Here is a 13,354-nt window from a genome sequence, read left to right as displayed (position 1 = left end):
TCAAAACTGACAAGGCTGCTAGCCAGGTAAGTGTTTACTTCATACCAAAAGGCAAAAGATGCTTAGGGAGGCTGAGGTAAAGGTGGATACTGGAACAGGCTTAGCTCAAATAGCTAATGTGTCAAAACATTATTATGGGGATGATATTTTAATTTCTATCAAGTCAATATGACAAAACAATTATTATGGGGATGATATTTTAATTTCTATCACAATCTTCAATGTATGTCAGCCTATCTAATAAGTAAGTACTATTTAATTCATTCCTTGATTCGTATTGGAGTAATAATATTTTAATATTAAATGAAAACGACTTGATATTTCATTCACTATAGATATTATTTTTCAACTGAAAAACAATATAGAAAATATTTGAATAGTTGAAATCTTCATTTCAATACTGGTGATAATATTTAAACGAAATATAATAATGGGTCTGTGTTTTTCAGTTGAAAAATAATTTTCTCACATTTAGGTTTTGCTAACTTGCATCCGGGAAGACTCCAATTCCATACAGGGTTGAGGTATTCTCATGGAACTGTATTTCCTTTACTGATAAAAAATACACTAGTATTTGGGAATATTTAAAACTTGCATTTCCTTTTCCCATGATGATAATTGCAAAGTCCACGGAATTATGCTCTGTCTTCACGTGAAAGGTCGTCTTGTTGGTGGAGGTGGAACATAATTTGCGTGGAAAAGTCAGTTCCAATCATGCCGCGACCGGAATCAAATTGAATCCAGAGGTAGTCTCGGGTCTCGAGGGCCCAAATTGAACGTATTGAATTTATTGTAAAAAAATTGTAAAATGCTTGTTTTGCGTGATTTTATAAAGAGTTCTTGGATTAATTTAAAGTGTACTTGTACCAATTTAGTAATGATATCAGTAAATAGTGTAGTGAAAATTCTAACCGTAAAGGATTAATAATTTAGGGATGTGATGAGTGGTATTGTATTTTTATAGCTCATGTTTTTATCCCAAATTGACAGAGTCCCTGATTATTCATTTGTAGTATTAAAATGAGTTAAGTCCACGCTACCTTCGTGAAAAATTCGACTCCAAATCAGTCAGAAAAATCTTACAGGCAGTTTTCTTGATTCTAGAATGTGCAATGAAATGTTACAGGTTATTTTTGTTGTCCAAATTCTAATTAGTTTAATTCACTCAACATAATGTTAAAGTTGTCTCGATAAATTGAAAGGAGGCGAACAATCGCTCTTATCAGCAAGCCAGTTATCAACTGTCAGAAATGATTTGCAAGGCAGAGTGATTTCTTCAACATTAAAGTCTTCCTCAACCATAGTTGTCAGAAATTATTGACTTGACTTGTTTAATAGAAAGCAAATTTGTTGTTTATCAAGCAAGTCCCATGACTCGCCCTGTACTATTTAAAGATTATCTACCCCCATCTAGGGCGGTTACACAAGAATAGTACTACTTTATGATGTAATTTATGTAGTAAGTTTAATGGAAATAGTTGACAATCTGAATTAACTGAGAACATTAAGATAGTTATGACCATTAGTGTTTGCTAAATTTTGATTATTTTTATATGTTCTAGGTGGTAATTTCGATGCGAGATCTGTTTCAAGTTGTGTTTGAGTTGAAGAAGAAAGAGATCGAGATGGCCAAGCAACACATAGAACAGCACCAGATCAAGTACAACATGGGAATAGTTCCTGAGCCCATTCCAAAGGTAACACATCTACTTCTACTTAATCTTTTCTTCTTCTTCTTCTCTTCTTCTTCTTCTTCTTCTTCTTCTTCTCCTCCTCCTCCTCCTCCTCCTCCTCCTTCTTCTCCTTCTTTTTCTCCTTCTGTATTTTTAATCTTCCTCTCCTTCTTTTTCTCCTGTCTTCTTTTTCTTCTTCCTCTTTTGTATTTTTCTCCTGTCTTTTTCTTAACATGTTTTCTGTCTTTTTCTAATCATACCTTCTCCTCTCTTCTTCTTTTACCTCCCTTCCTTTTCTCGTATCTTTCTCCGACCTTTAGTTTATTCATAAGATTTAATTTCATTTTCATCTCATTTCGATTCCGTTTAAATCTTGAATTTGATTGCAATTTTCCAAAATCCTTGCTTCACTTTTACAAAGCCTCATAAAAGCCCTTATAAGATGTGAATGTTTGTTTCAGATATCGTTGAACGAGCCGGGGTTTGGCAAGATGCGAACAATACTCGAAGACGGGGGCAGTTGGGCTAGTGGTGGTGGGGGTAGTGGTGGTGGTGGAAGTGCGGGGGCGGCAAGCAGTTCTAAAAGCTCAGACTCGGGGGTGGCAACGTCGTCCAAAACCAGCACCAGCAAAGATGGTATTTATTTATTCAATTATTCATTTTTACAATAAGCAATTATCATCAAAATTATTTTGAAAGAGGAAAACAATCAAATGATTGATGATTTGTATAAAGTTAAGAATCCATCCTTTAAATTATCATCCTCATTTTCTTCAAACAACTAACATGAAATACACATTATAAATAAAATACAGATATTTCAGATAGTTTCGAAGGTTTATCAGTGAAATAAAATTTGTATTTGAATTTGTAAGGTGTAAAGTTGAATGTCAAATCCGGTTTTTTTCTCATACAGCTATATGCGTAGATTTTTATATTATGCAAGTCCGTACAATTTGATCGATTAATCGACGGAAAACAATTTTCAGATTGATTTCTACGGTTTTGCAGATCTTATTCTGTTCGCTAAATTTATGCAGGTAAAATAGGGATCTTAGCCTGGTGTTCTAATTTAATAGCGTCCCGAATCAGTATATACTCTACTCTTTTGCTATTGGTTATTCTGCGATTGAATAATTGATCTGTTTGGTTTCTTGTGATTTCTAAGATTGTTGCTCGTTGCAGCACGCAAACCTTTGGTTTTGCTGGCAACGCCTATAAGGTTATGTTGTGAAAAATATATTTAATTCATATTTATGATTAAATTAAGTATTTTAATGGTGTTTTTGTTTTTGAAAACTGCATGATATTAGGGCAAGTAGATAATTAGATTTGATATGATTAACAACAGGAGCGGGACAAGAGACGGCAATCGCCGACCTATTGGACCTAGAGCTGGAGCTGAGCAGCATCCAGCAAGGGCTGTCGCAGATGGAGCGCATCACACCGTCCGATCCGTTCGGCGACTCGTTCGCGCCTCCTGCCTCCGCTGCCCCCGCTGCCACCAAGCTGCTGCCGCCGCCTCCCAAGGGCGGGTCCTCGTCGTCGGGGGCGGCTGCCTCGCACAAGAAGGGCGGAGGCGGCGGACTGCCTAGTGTGGCTGCACCGGCGGGGGCGGTCGCCGCTCAGGAGCAGAGTCTCTTCAATGATGAGCAGACTGGGGGCGGTGGCGGGGAGGATAAGGTGGATGGTGCTACCACCCCAACTAAGGTACACATTATAATTACTATTCTAATTACTATTGAGTGACTAGCAATTACTATTTTTTACTAATCCTAAAGAGTCAAAAGATTGATGTTGTAAAACTGTTCATATCAATTAAATAAAAACACAAAGGCCCGGTTGCACAAAAGCTGGTTAAATTATAATCATGATTAATTTCACGAGATTCAGAGAAGGCTTTTCGAAGAGAAATGCTTCTCTGATTGGTTCTCGTGAAATTAATCACGATTAAAATTTAACGGGCTTTTGTGCAACCAGTACATAAATTTTGTTAATTCATCACGCATGTTTAGTACAGAACCATGGTATGACCTGTGTGGCCGTGGAACCTTTACATAAAATACATGTGGAATTGACACAGTGTCGATGTCTTTTTGTTTCATCATTTTTTACTACTTGCAACAGCAGTGATGTAGTGGCTTAGTTCTATGGTACAATGGTAGTATTTAATAATAATAATAATAATAATAATAACTTTTATTCACTTCATTGTACAATTTTACAAAGCATAAAACATAAAAAATATCAAGTGCACTCCTCATTAGGCTAGGCCTGCGTCGAGGAGTGGTTCGTCTTATGAATTACAGAAAATATATAAGAAAAACGATTCAGCTGCTTCAAGTACTATATAGAGCTACTTACATAAATAGTATTATCTTATGCCATTAAGCAATCTAAACAAAAATACACATCTTCCACAAAAAGAAACAAATTGATTACAATGCTTAGTTTATATAGCCTAGTTTACAGAATAAAGTTAAACATATTTCAATGAAACAAAACGAAACGAAACAATTTATGAAGCCGATAAATACAGTCTTAACCTTCTACAGAAAATCGATAAGGAGGACTCTCTAGAAATATCGAAAGGTAAAACATTAAATAAACGAGGACCCTGAAAGGCTGCATGACCAGCCGCAGATGCAGTTACACATCTCGGCTCATACAGTTTCTCTCTGGCTTGACCACGAGTTGTATATCCATGTTCAGGAGTCACTGGAAAATCTAATGGTCGTTCAAATACATATTTTAATAAGTTCAATTTATATAAATCCTCAGGGCTTAGAACTTTGAATTCTTTATAGATTAGGTTAGTGGGATATCTAATTGGTCTATTCAGACATATTTTTACAATTTTCTTATACTGCAAAATAAGGGGTTGTAAGATGGAAGATCCACAACCTCCCCATCCAACAATGCCGTATTCAATTACAGAAGAGATTAGGGCAAGGAATACCATCCTCAACTGGTACAATGGAAGAATATTTCTCAATTGAACAAACTTATAAAATGTTTTCCTTAATCTATTACAAACATAAGAAATATGTGGCTCCCACCTTAGTCGAGAATCTATCATGATGCCTAGGTATTTTACAGAATCATGAACAAAGAGAGGAACACACTGGCAATAAGACTGGTTACAGTCAGGTTTATGAATAATAATTTTAAGTTGGTACTCCTCAGAGGGCTTACCAGCCATTGTGAGGTAAAAGGGTAGAACCACAGTTTTATCTTTATTTATACATAATTTATTGTGGTCACACCAATTTTTTATCTTTGCTATACCACTATTTGCTTTCTCAAATGTTTCCATCCATGAATTTCCATGAAACAGAGCTACAGTGTCATCCGCAAATGAGTAGAGAGAGCCACAGTCTAGATCAATATTTAATAAATCATTAATATAAATTAGGAATAGAATTGGGCCAAGCACTGTTCCTTGTGGAATCCCAGCTTCAACTCTCCTATCGTTGCTAATTGTATCATCAATTTTTACGGCTTGTGACCTTAAGTTTAAGTACGACCTAAAAAATTTCAAAACTATGCCTCTAAAACCGATAATTTCCATTTTATTTAGCAAGAGTTCATGGTCCACTGTGTCGAAAGCCTTTTGGAAGTCCAGAAAGATTCCCAAGCACTTTTTTCCTCTATCTAAATGATTTATAACTTCTCTACTCACTCTAAATATTGCATCAGAAGTATTAAGGCCACTTTGAAAACCCAATTGCGAACTATTTAAGATTTTATATTTATTTAAGTAGGATATTAGTCTCGACTTTACACATTTTTCTATAATTTTACTAATACTAGATAAGAGGGAAATGGGACGATAATTATTCAAACTGGATTTCTCCTTTCCTTTATGTAATGGAATGACTATAGCCCGTTTCATTTCGTCAGGGAAGTAGCCCTGTTGAAAACATAGATTAATTATATGCTCAAGAGGTTTAGAAATATTATATGCATTTTCAATGAGGCAATTTGCATCGGAACTTCTGTCCAGCTGTGATCTATCCTCTGCGAGAGACCAATTCGACGTGTTCACCGAGCTGGACCCCCTAGGCACGGGGCGCAGCAAACCCTACATCGACAAGAAGGATTTCTTCCAGGAGCTCAAAAATCCGCCCAAAAAAGTTCTGAAAGACCTCGTCGGTGAACTGCCCAAGGAGACTCCACCGCTCTTTCAGGCCTCGTTCGACTGTGACAAATCAAACGACACTATCTTTCCCGTTACAACGGATTCTGAATCTAGTTTTCCCGTTGTAACGGATCCGTTCGGCGACGATCCGTTCGACAAAACGGATCCGTTTGACGAGAGCAGTATGTCGAAAGTGTTTTTCCCCAACCTGCAAACTAGTAAAGATCCGTTTGATACGTGTTTCGCCGATTTCACGGCGTTTGGACGATCGCCCAACAACGAGAACAATTTGAACTCGTTGGACGAAGTTGTTGGTAGTTCTTCAAAACACAGAAAATCACCGCGATTCGACGAAGGGAGTGATAGTTCCATACACGGCGGACCGTTGAGAGTTAGTCTGCCACCCGAAAAACAATTGTCAACTAGTCCTCGAACTAGAAACAAATACGGTAGGACATCATCGTCTTTAGTGAAATTACCTAGTCCCAAACAAAAATCACGGTCGAGATCGTCGAGACAAACAACAGTGGATAGTTCGTTTGATAGAAGTTCCCCCCTGGACAGTGGTATGACGTTGAAGAATGGTGCTGTGATCTCCCCCTCGCCCCCTCCACAAGGGTTGTTGGACTCAAATTCGGCTCCGGAACCTCCCCCTCGTCCCCCAAACACAACTACCCCTCCCACCCCTATAATAAAACCACCCCCACTGCCCCCGAAACGACAGGGAGCCATGACACCACTCAAACAACCATTCAGGCCTTTACAGTTAGATTATGATTATATCGAGAATTATGAGACGTTGGGGAGTAGTAGTAATAGTAATCAACAGAATAGTAATGATGTTCAAAGTCCGCCGATACCGGTGCCAGCTCGCAGACCTAGGTATGGGGGGAGTGGTGGGGCCGAATCCAGCCCCCAACGACCCCTAAAACACAATCAGACAGAAGGAGCAGGGGGAGGTACGGAACCAGAGTACTACCTTACACCTTTTCCGTTGTTACCGCCGCCTCTCAAGAAAACTGGCACCTCACCTAAACCACAAGACTCGTCCACATCTAGATCACCATCAGTACTCGATTCGAATACAAGTGCTGTCCCAAAAGAAAGTGCCAAACAATCGTCGACGTCATCGCTGGACATTACGCTGAGTCAGCTGTCCAAGACCGGGTTCAGTGACCTCGCCTCGACGCTGGGTATGTCACCCACATCACTGTCTAGAATGACCCTGCAGGAGCTCACCAAATGCCTGCAGAGTTTGAATGAGAGTGAGACGAAAAGTGAAGACAAATCTAGTGCGAGAAATAGTATATTCAAAAGTGAACAGTACTCGGCGTTGAGAGAGAGTATAGAAGAAGATGCGGCTCCTTTCAAGGCGGAGTTTGATAGTCATTTCAATTCAGACTCCACTAGTAAAGAGAATAATACAGCGGCAAATGCATCAGGTGCTAATGAAGAATCTTTGTTCGACAAGTATGCTGTGTTTAGAGAGCTGTTAGAACAGGAGAAGGTTGACAACCAGGTTGAAGAGGTGGTGGATAGCAACGAGGCAGTAGATAATAGAGTGGAAGAAGTAGAGAAACCTAGAGTGGGCACAGCTCCGTTGGCAAAAGGTGAAGAAATCGACGATGATCTTCCTGAAACCGATGAAGTGTCAGTGCAGTTACCAGTTGTGTCGAACTCTGTTTCGGAGGATCGGTATGCGGCGTTGAGGGAGATCACCTTTGAAGATGATTTCATACAGGAAGAGGAGGAAGAAGAGGTGAAAGTTTCTGAGATGAAAGAAGGTGGAGATGATGAGGAGGAGGAGGAGGGGAGAAGAAGTAGACAACATAGTGAGAGCACAGAGTCACCAACTGCTACAATGAAGGAGCCTCAATCGATAATGGAGACAACGATAATCGAGGAGGATATGAGTGCATTGGAGGCGGATGACGACGATAATGTGCCGGAGGAAGTGATGGGAGAGATGGAGATGTCGTTGCCTACTGTGGCTGAATCCAGTGAGAGCATTGACAAGGAACCGGAGTCTCCGATTTGTCAGAGGGGAGAACCTGTAGTACCAAGGTTGAAAGAGGATCTAGTAGACGATGAAGATGCGGAGGAGGAGGATGAGGAGGATGAAAGTGGCGGGGGAAGGAAAGGTTTGGCGATTACGAATCTGATTGAGGGTTGGGCCAAGTTTGATAACAACGAGAAGACTAGTGAAGGAAATGTTTCGCCCTGGTCGATTGATAGTAAAGATATCAATAAGGAGACATTTTGGAAGGAGAGGCCTGACAGGGTGGAGAGGAGTAGAGATGAGAGGAGTAGGGAGATACACACAAAGGGGAGGAAGGCCTATAAGATGCCAGATGACGATTGGGGAGGAGAAGGGGAGGAGGATGGGGAAGAGAGTGAGGATGGTTGGAGGTGGGGAGAAGATGGAGGAACGTGGAGGGAGAATGGGTGGAGTGATGGAGGGGAGTCTTTCTACGATGACATGCCTCCACCTCCGCAGTACAGCCGGAGAGGCCGACGCCGGCGGGTGTCTCCCCGACGGAAGACATCGAGGGATCCCTCGCCCTGGGAGGACGAGGAACGCTGGGATGATTCTCGACGTGTCGAAGAGTATCGGCCGAAACACAGAGGCTCGTCTCTCGAGGAAGACCGCCGCAAGCGACGGTTGTCTCCGTGGGCTGGGGGCGAACCGGACCGCCGCAGCAGTCGAGAGTCGCTAGCCTGGGAGGAGGAGGAACAGCAACGCTACAGGCGTCCCTACCGCGACAGAAGACACAGGAGATACGAGGACAGCTACGGAAGGAGTAGTCGCGAATACAGGGAACAACCTCGACGAAATTATCAAGGCTACTACCGCGACAGATCCCACGAATCACCTTGGGAAGACAGTGAACAGGGGGAGGAAGACTCCCCACGCCCCCGGAAACAAGCCCCCTGGAGTGGAGGGAGTGGTGGTAGGCAAGGTGGTCCCCCTCCTCAGGATAGTGAGGAAGAGATGTACAGGTACAGAGACCCTCGGAAAAGTGGTGGAGGTAACACTTTGAAAGGTAGAGGTAACCGAGGTGGGAAAAAACGGGGACAAACCTCCCCCTTCGAAGACGATTTCTCAGCCCATACCTTCCAGTTTCCCCCTAGTGATTCGAAGAGCCCGGGATCGGATGTATCGGAACAATTCCCCCCCAGTAATAAACATTCACCTTGCACCGGTAGTAAACCTCACCTGTCTCCCGACTATTATCTGGGGAAGAAGGAGTTTGATAACAGTGGTGAGAGTGGATTCCCGGGTGGAAAATTGGAGGCGAAAACGAAGAACAGTCGTCAGTCGCCGTTCGAAGATGACTTCACGCCGCCCGAAACGCGTCGTTACAGCGGCAGGAGTGTTTCGAGTGACGCCAGTGATAAGAGTGGACGTAAAGATGACGTCAGGTGTAATGATGACGTGTTTATTCCCGAATACCGGCATCGGTGCGAGAGGTTCATGTCTGAGATAAGTGCTAAAGGTAGGCGAGGCCGTAGCAGCAATTTGAACAATGGGGATGTGGGAGACAGGCGCCATGATGGGGAGAATATGTTGAGGAGACATGACAGTGATCGGAGGAGCAATGAAGGCAGACAGGATAGTGATAGGAGGCTGCAGGATAGTGAAAATAAGGTTAGTAGAAGACAAGATAGTGAAAATATGAGCAATAGGAGACAAGATAGTGAGAATATGGGGAGTAGGAGGCAAGATAGTGAAAATATGATGTCTAGAAGACAAGATAGTGAAAATATGTCGAGTAGGAGGCAAGATAGTGAAGGTACAATGTCTAGAAGGCCAGAAAGTGGAGGTTCAATGTCCAGGAGACAGGACAGTGGAGGTACTATGTCTAGGAGGCTAGATAATGAAAATATGACGAGTAGAAGACAAGATAGTGATAGTATGATGTCCAGGAGACAAGATAGTGAATCCAGGAGAAAAGATAGTGAACTCAGGAGACTGGATAACGATCCGAGGAGTGAAGGTATTTTGTCTAGAAGGCACGACAGTGAAACGATGTCACCGTTAGCTATAGAGAGTAGACGATTAGAGAAAGAGAAGCACAGTGGTAGTTTCGGTGACGTGGACTCTCCACCGGCTGGAGATGCTAGACAACAACGTCGTGACCACCTCAAGTCGGGAGGGGGAGAGTCGCCCTCCGACGCGCCCCCCCTCCATCAGCCCGTCCGCCATCTTGGCGGTGGCCGGCGACAGGCGGGAGATTTGAAAATGCGCGTTTCGAGTCTGCGCCGTACAGACTCGTCGTCGAGTTTGCGGAAGTCTGAGTCGGTGAACATCTTCGCACGCAACAGTGACCCGTTCGATGATGACGACTTCTTTGCGGCGGCGGGGGGGGACCCCTGTCGTCGACCACTTTGCCCCGGATGGGGGCAGGGGTTGGTGGTGGTCAGGGGGGCAGGGAGGAGAGGGGAGCAGGAGGGGGAGCGCATGACCCCTTCAAGTGGGCCGAAGCGTTCAATGCGTTCAACTTCGACACGGCGACGGGGTTCTTCGACGAGGAGAGCAAGTAGTGCAGTGCCTCTACTAGTTAATGGTACGTTCATTCATGTTATCCCCCCCTTACACTTTAGCCCAACCACACAGAGATCGATCTGCGATCACAAATCAATTGGAGGTGATGTATGTATGTATTTGAAAATTAAAAAATCAAAGTACCCTTTTTAAAAAATCTTTGTTTTATCACTCACGACATGTTTCGACATATTAATACCATTTTCAAGTGAGTGAACTCAACACGAGTAGCCCTCACCAAAATAGTTAAGATGTATGTTTTCAAATATATAGATAATAGATCTCCTAAGCAGATCGCTTTGAGTGGCCGGGCCCTTATTATTCATCTGTCTATGAAATCAGTGTAATTAATTACAAACAATTGCCTACCTATGGTAAGATTCACCTTCAACTCCATTGCAATTTCAAAACTTATTCACATACATTACAGTACACTTGACAAAAATAAAACGATTATAGTACCCTTTTTAAAAACACCTCTTACTCTTTAAAATCACAATACACTTCTATAAATCATTGAAACTATTAAAATTGAAGGGCACAATATATTTCGGCGACTTACACCATCTTCTGGTGCACACATAAAAAGTACTTTTCTTAATTTAATAGTATTAAGATTTAAAACTATACTATTAATACTTGGTAAAAAGTATCAGTAACCCCTGAAAGTATGTGTATTTATAATAATCGTACACTTGTTTAACAAAATGCGCTATTAAAATCAAAGAAATACCTGTACAGGCAAGCCTGAGCACAGGTGTAATATTACAACAATAATAATAATAATAATAATTTCTCTGATTGCGAATAAATTGCAACCAGAGGAGTTTATTTACAAAAACATATACATAATTATTATAATATAAATACAAAAGAAGTTGCTTATGATAAGCTAAGTCCTAATTATGAAACCCCACTATAACGATACCCATAGGAATTGGAGAAACATGTCCATTAAGTTATTCAATGAGCTTGCCCATGAAGTAAGACTGTTGAGTACCTCACTATTCAAATCACACATAAAAGGCTTACTTATAGAAATATGTCTTTATTCTGTTGGCGAATTTTTTGAATAGCTTCAGTGTTCGTCTGTTTAACTGTAACAGCTTTGTTGTGACTTGTGTTGGACCCCGTTTTAATAACTAGTATTTATCAATTACTGCTGTTTATTTGCCAACTTTGTTGTACACATTTTTTTACTGTTTTTAATTTTATTGTATTTCGACGTTTGTTTCAACACTTTGTGTCTCATGACAATAAATGATTATTGATTGATTGATTGAATGATATGTGTTAAACAATACATAGGAAAGTAATAATATTACAAAAACGTGAATTACATAATTTGTGTAAAAATCGTTTCACTACGACTACAGTAGGTCTATCTCTTTAAAACATAAATAATACGAAAATGAAGAAAACAACACTAGTGAGCCCCCAGGCTGGAGAATTCGCTTAAATTGTCGTTGATATTCTGCCAACTGATCTATTGAAAGCACTGGAAGCTCAAGAGAAATAGTTCAAGTTGCAATGAGCTATTAAATTGACTTGTAGTGATTTGTAACGATGAATTACTATAGTCGTCCAAACGGAAATAGGTCTTTCAAGGCTACTACAATGTTGCCACTGTTGTCCACCCCTCATTCGACCAGTCTATATACATTGACTATAATTATAAAAACACTCCACTTAAATGGGCTACTTTTGTACAAATTAATAAAAACAACATGAAAACTTCTAGTACCCTTTATCAAAAACTTTAAAATATTTCAACGACTAGTTTCGACCCTAACTTGGGTCATTTTCAAGTTGAAATGTGGAAAAAAAGTTTTTTTTTAATAATAAAGGGTACTACAAGTTTTCATATTGTTTTTATTACATTGACTATATTTTTACATCCTGAAGATCTCTCTTTCCCTCTCCTACCTGCCCTCTTTCTCTTTTCCGTCACTACCTGTCTCTAATTCTCTTGAGCACATCAGGTTCAAAAGTTCTATTGTGTCATTCTTTGAAGTTAGAACAATAACATCCCCCGTTACCTCCACCGCTATCTCCTTTAACATCATGAAATGGAGAAAAGAATATTGTTATGACTTATTGAGTCATGACTTCAAGAAATCCATTTTTTTATAATCATGATTAGATTTCTCATTATAAATGCATCTATTTATAAACTGAGCTATTACTTCATAAAGGTTACTTGAAGACTTCTATAATAATAATCGTATTATTACCGTAAACTGGTCGTAGTAAACAATTCACAGAAGACAAACAATACTCTCACACGAACAAAACTTTACTCTCGCTTCATCCCTCTCACACTCATTCACTTTTTCTCTTACTAGCTACCCTTAGTACAAAGTGGAAACAGTGTTGGTAGAGAAGGGTGGTGGTGTCAAGAGGAACCTTCGACATTGAGGGACCTATTTTCGTTTGGACGACTATAAATTGGCTTTTATGCACTTATTTAATATAATCCTGTTATATCCTCAAAAAGGACGAAGGCGTGAGTCAATTTCGTTGGCCAACGAACTTCTGTTTAATGGTTCATATAGTATGTGTATGTGTTGGAAATTTGAGTTTATTGATGAAAACAATCGAAAGTTATCGTCGAACAAACTAAACCACAAGTCATTTTAAACAATGTTTTTTCTCGTTAGAATTACTACTATATTTCAATTCAATAAAAATGGAATTATTAGTTTAATCAATAAAATTATACTCTAATATTAGCCTATTCTAAATTTAATTGTTAGTTTAATCAATAAAATAATACTCCAATATAACAATTGTGTTCTTAATTTTCAGTTAAAAAGTGCTCTTGGCTTGAATTATGTTGGAGCAATCGCACATCATCCATATTGAGCTGATGTGCCTGAGCCTACCTAGGACCTTTCAACAAGATACATTGGTAACAATAATACTGCAATCGTATGATGACTGGTTACACTTTAACTACAATTTTATTTCGTTTAAAACTACTAATGTTCATTC

At 40.3% G+C, this 13,354-nt stretch overlaps 1 protein-coding gene across 1 annotated transcript in view; it reads left to right on the top strand.

Annotated features, from left to right (window-relative positions):
* LOC111064264 (protein disabled) overlaps nt 1–13,225 on the top strand; it is a 31,669-nt gene extending 18,444 nt beyond the window's left edge. Inside the window, exons 5-10 of the mRNA XM_039420044.1 lie at nt 1,563–1,697; nt 2,135–2,309; nt 3,025–3,383; nt 4,481–4,485; nt 5,653–10,468; nt 13,169–13,225. Of these exons, the coding sequence (XP_039275978.1) occupies nt 1,563–1,697; nt 2,135–2,309; nt 3,025–3,383; nt 4,481–4,485; nt 5,653–10,468; nt 13,169–13,225 (5,547 nt within the window). The remainder of the gene's footprint in view (nt 1–1,562; nt 1,698–2,134; nt 2,310–3,024; nt 3,384–4,480; nt 4,486–5,652; nt 10,469–13,168) is intronic.
* The last annotated feature ends 129 nt before the right edge of the window (nt 13,226–13,354 follow it).

This window comes from Nilaparvata lugens, chromosome 2, assembly GCF_014356525.2.
Source record: "Nilaparvata lugens isolate BPH chromosome 2, ASM1435652v1, whole genome shotgun sequence".
In the NCBI taxonomy this organism is placed as follows: Eukaryota; Metazoa; Arthropoda; class Insecta; order Hemiptera; family Delphacidae; genus Nilaparvata; species Nilaparvata lugens.
This window is presented reverse-complemented; position numbering and strand designations above follow the sequence as displayed.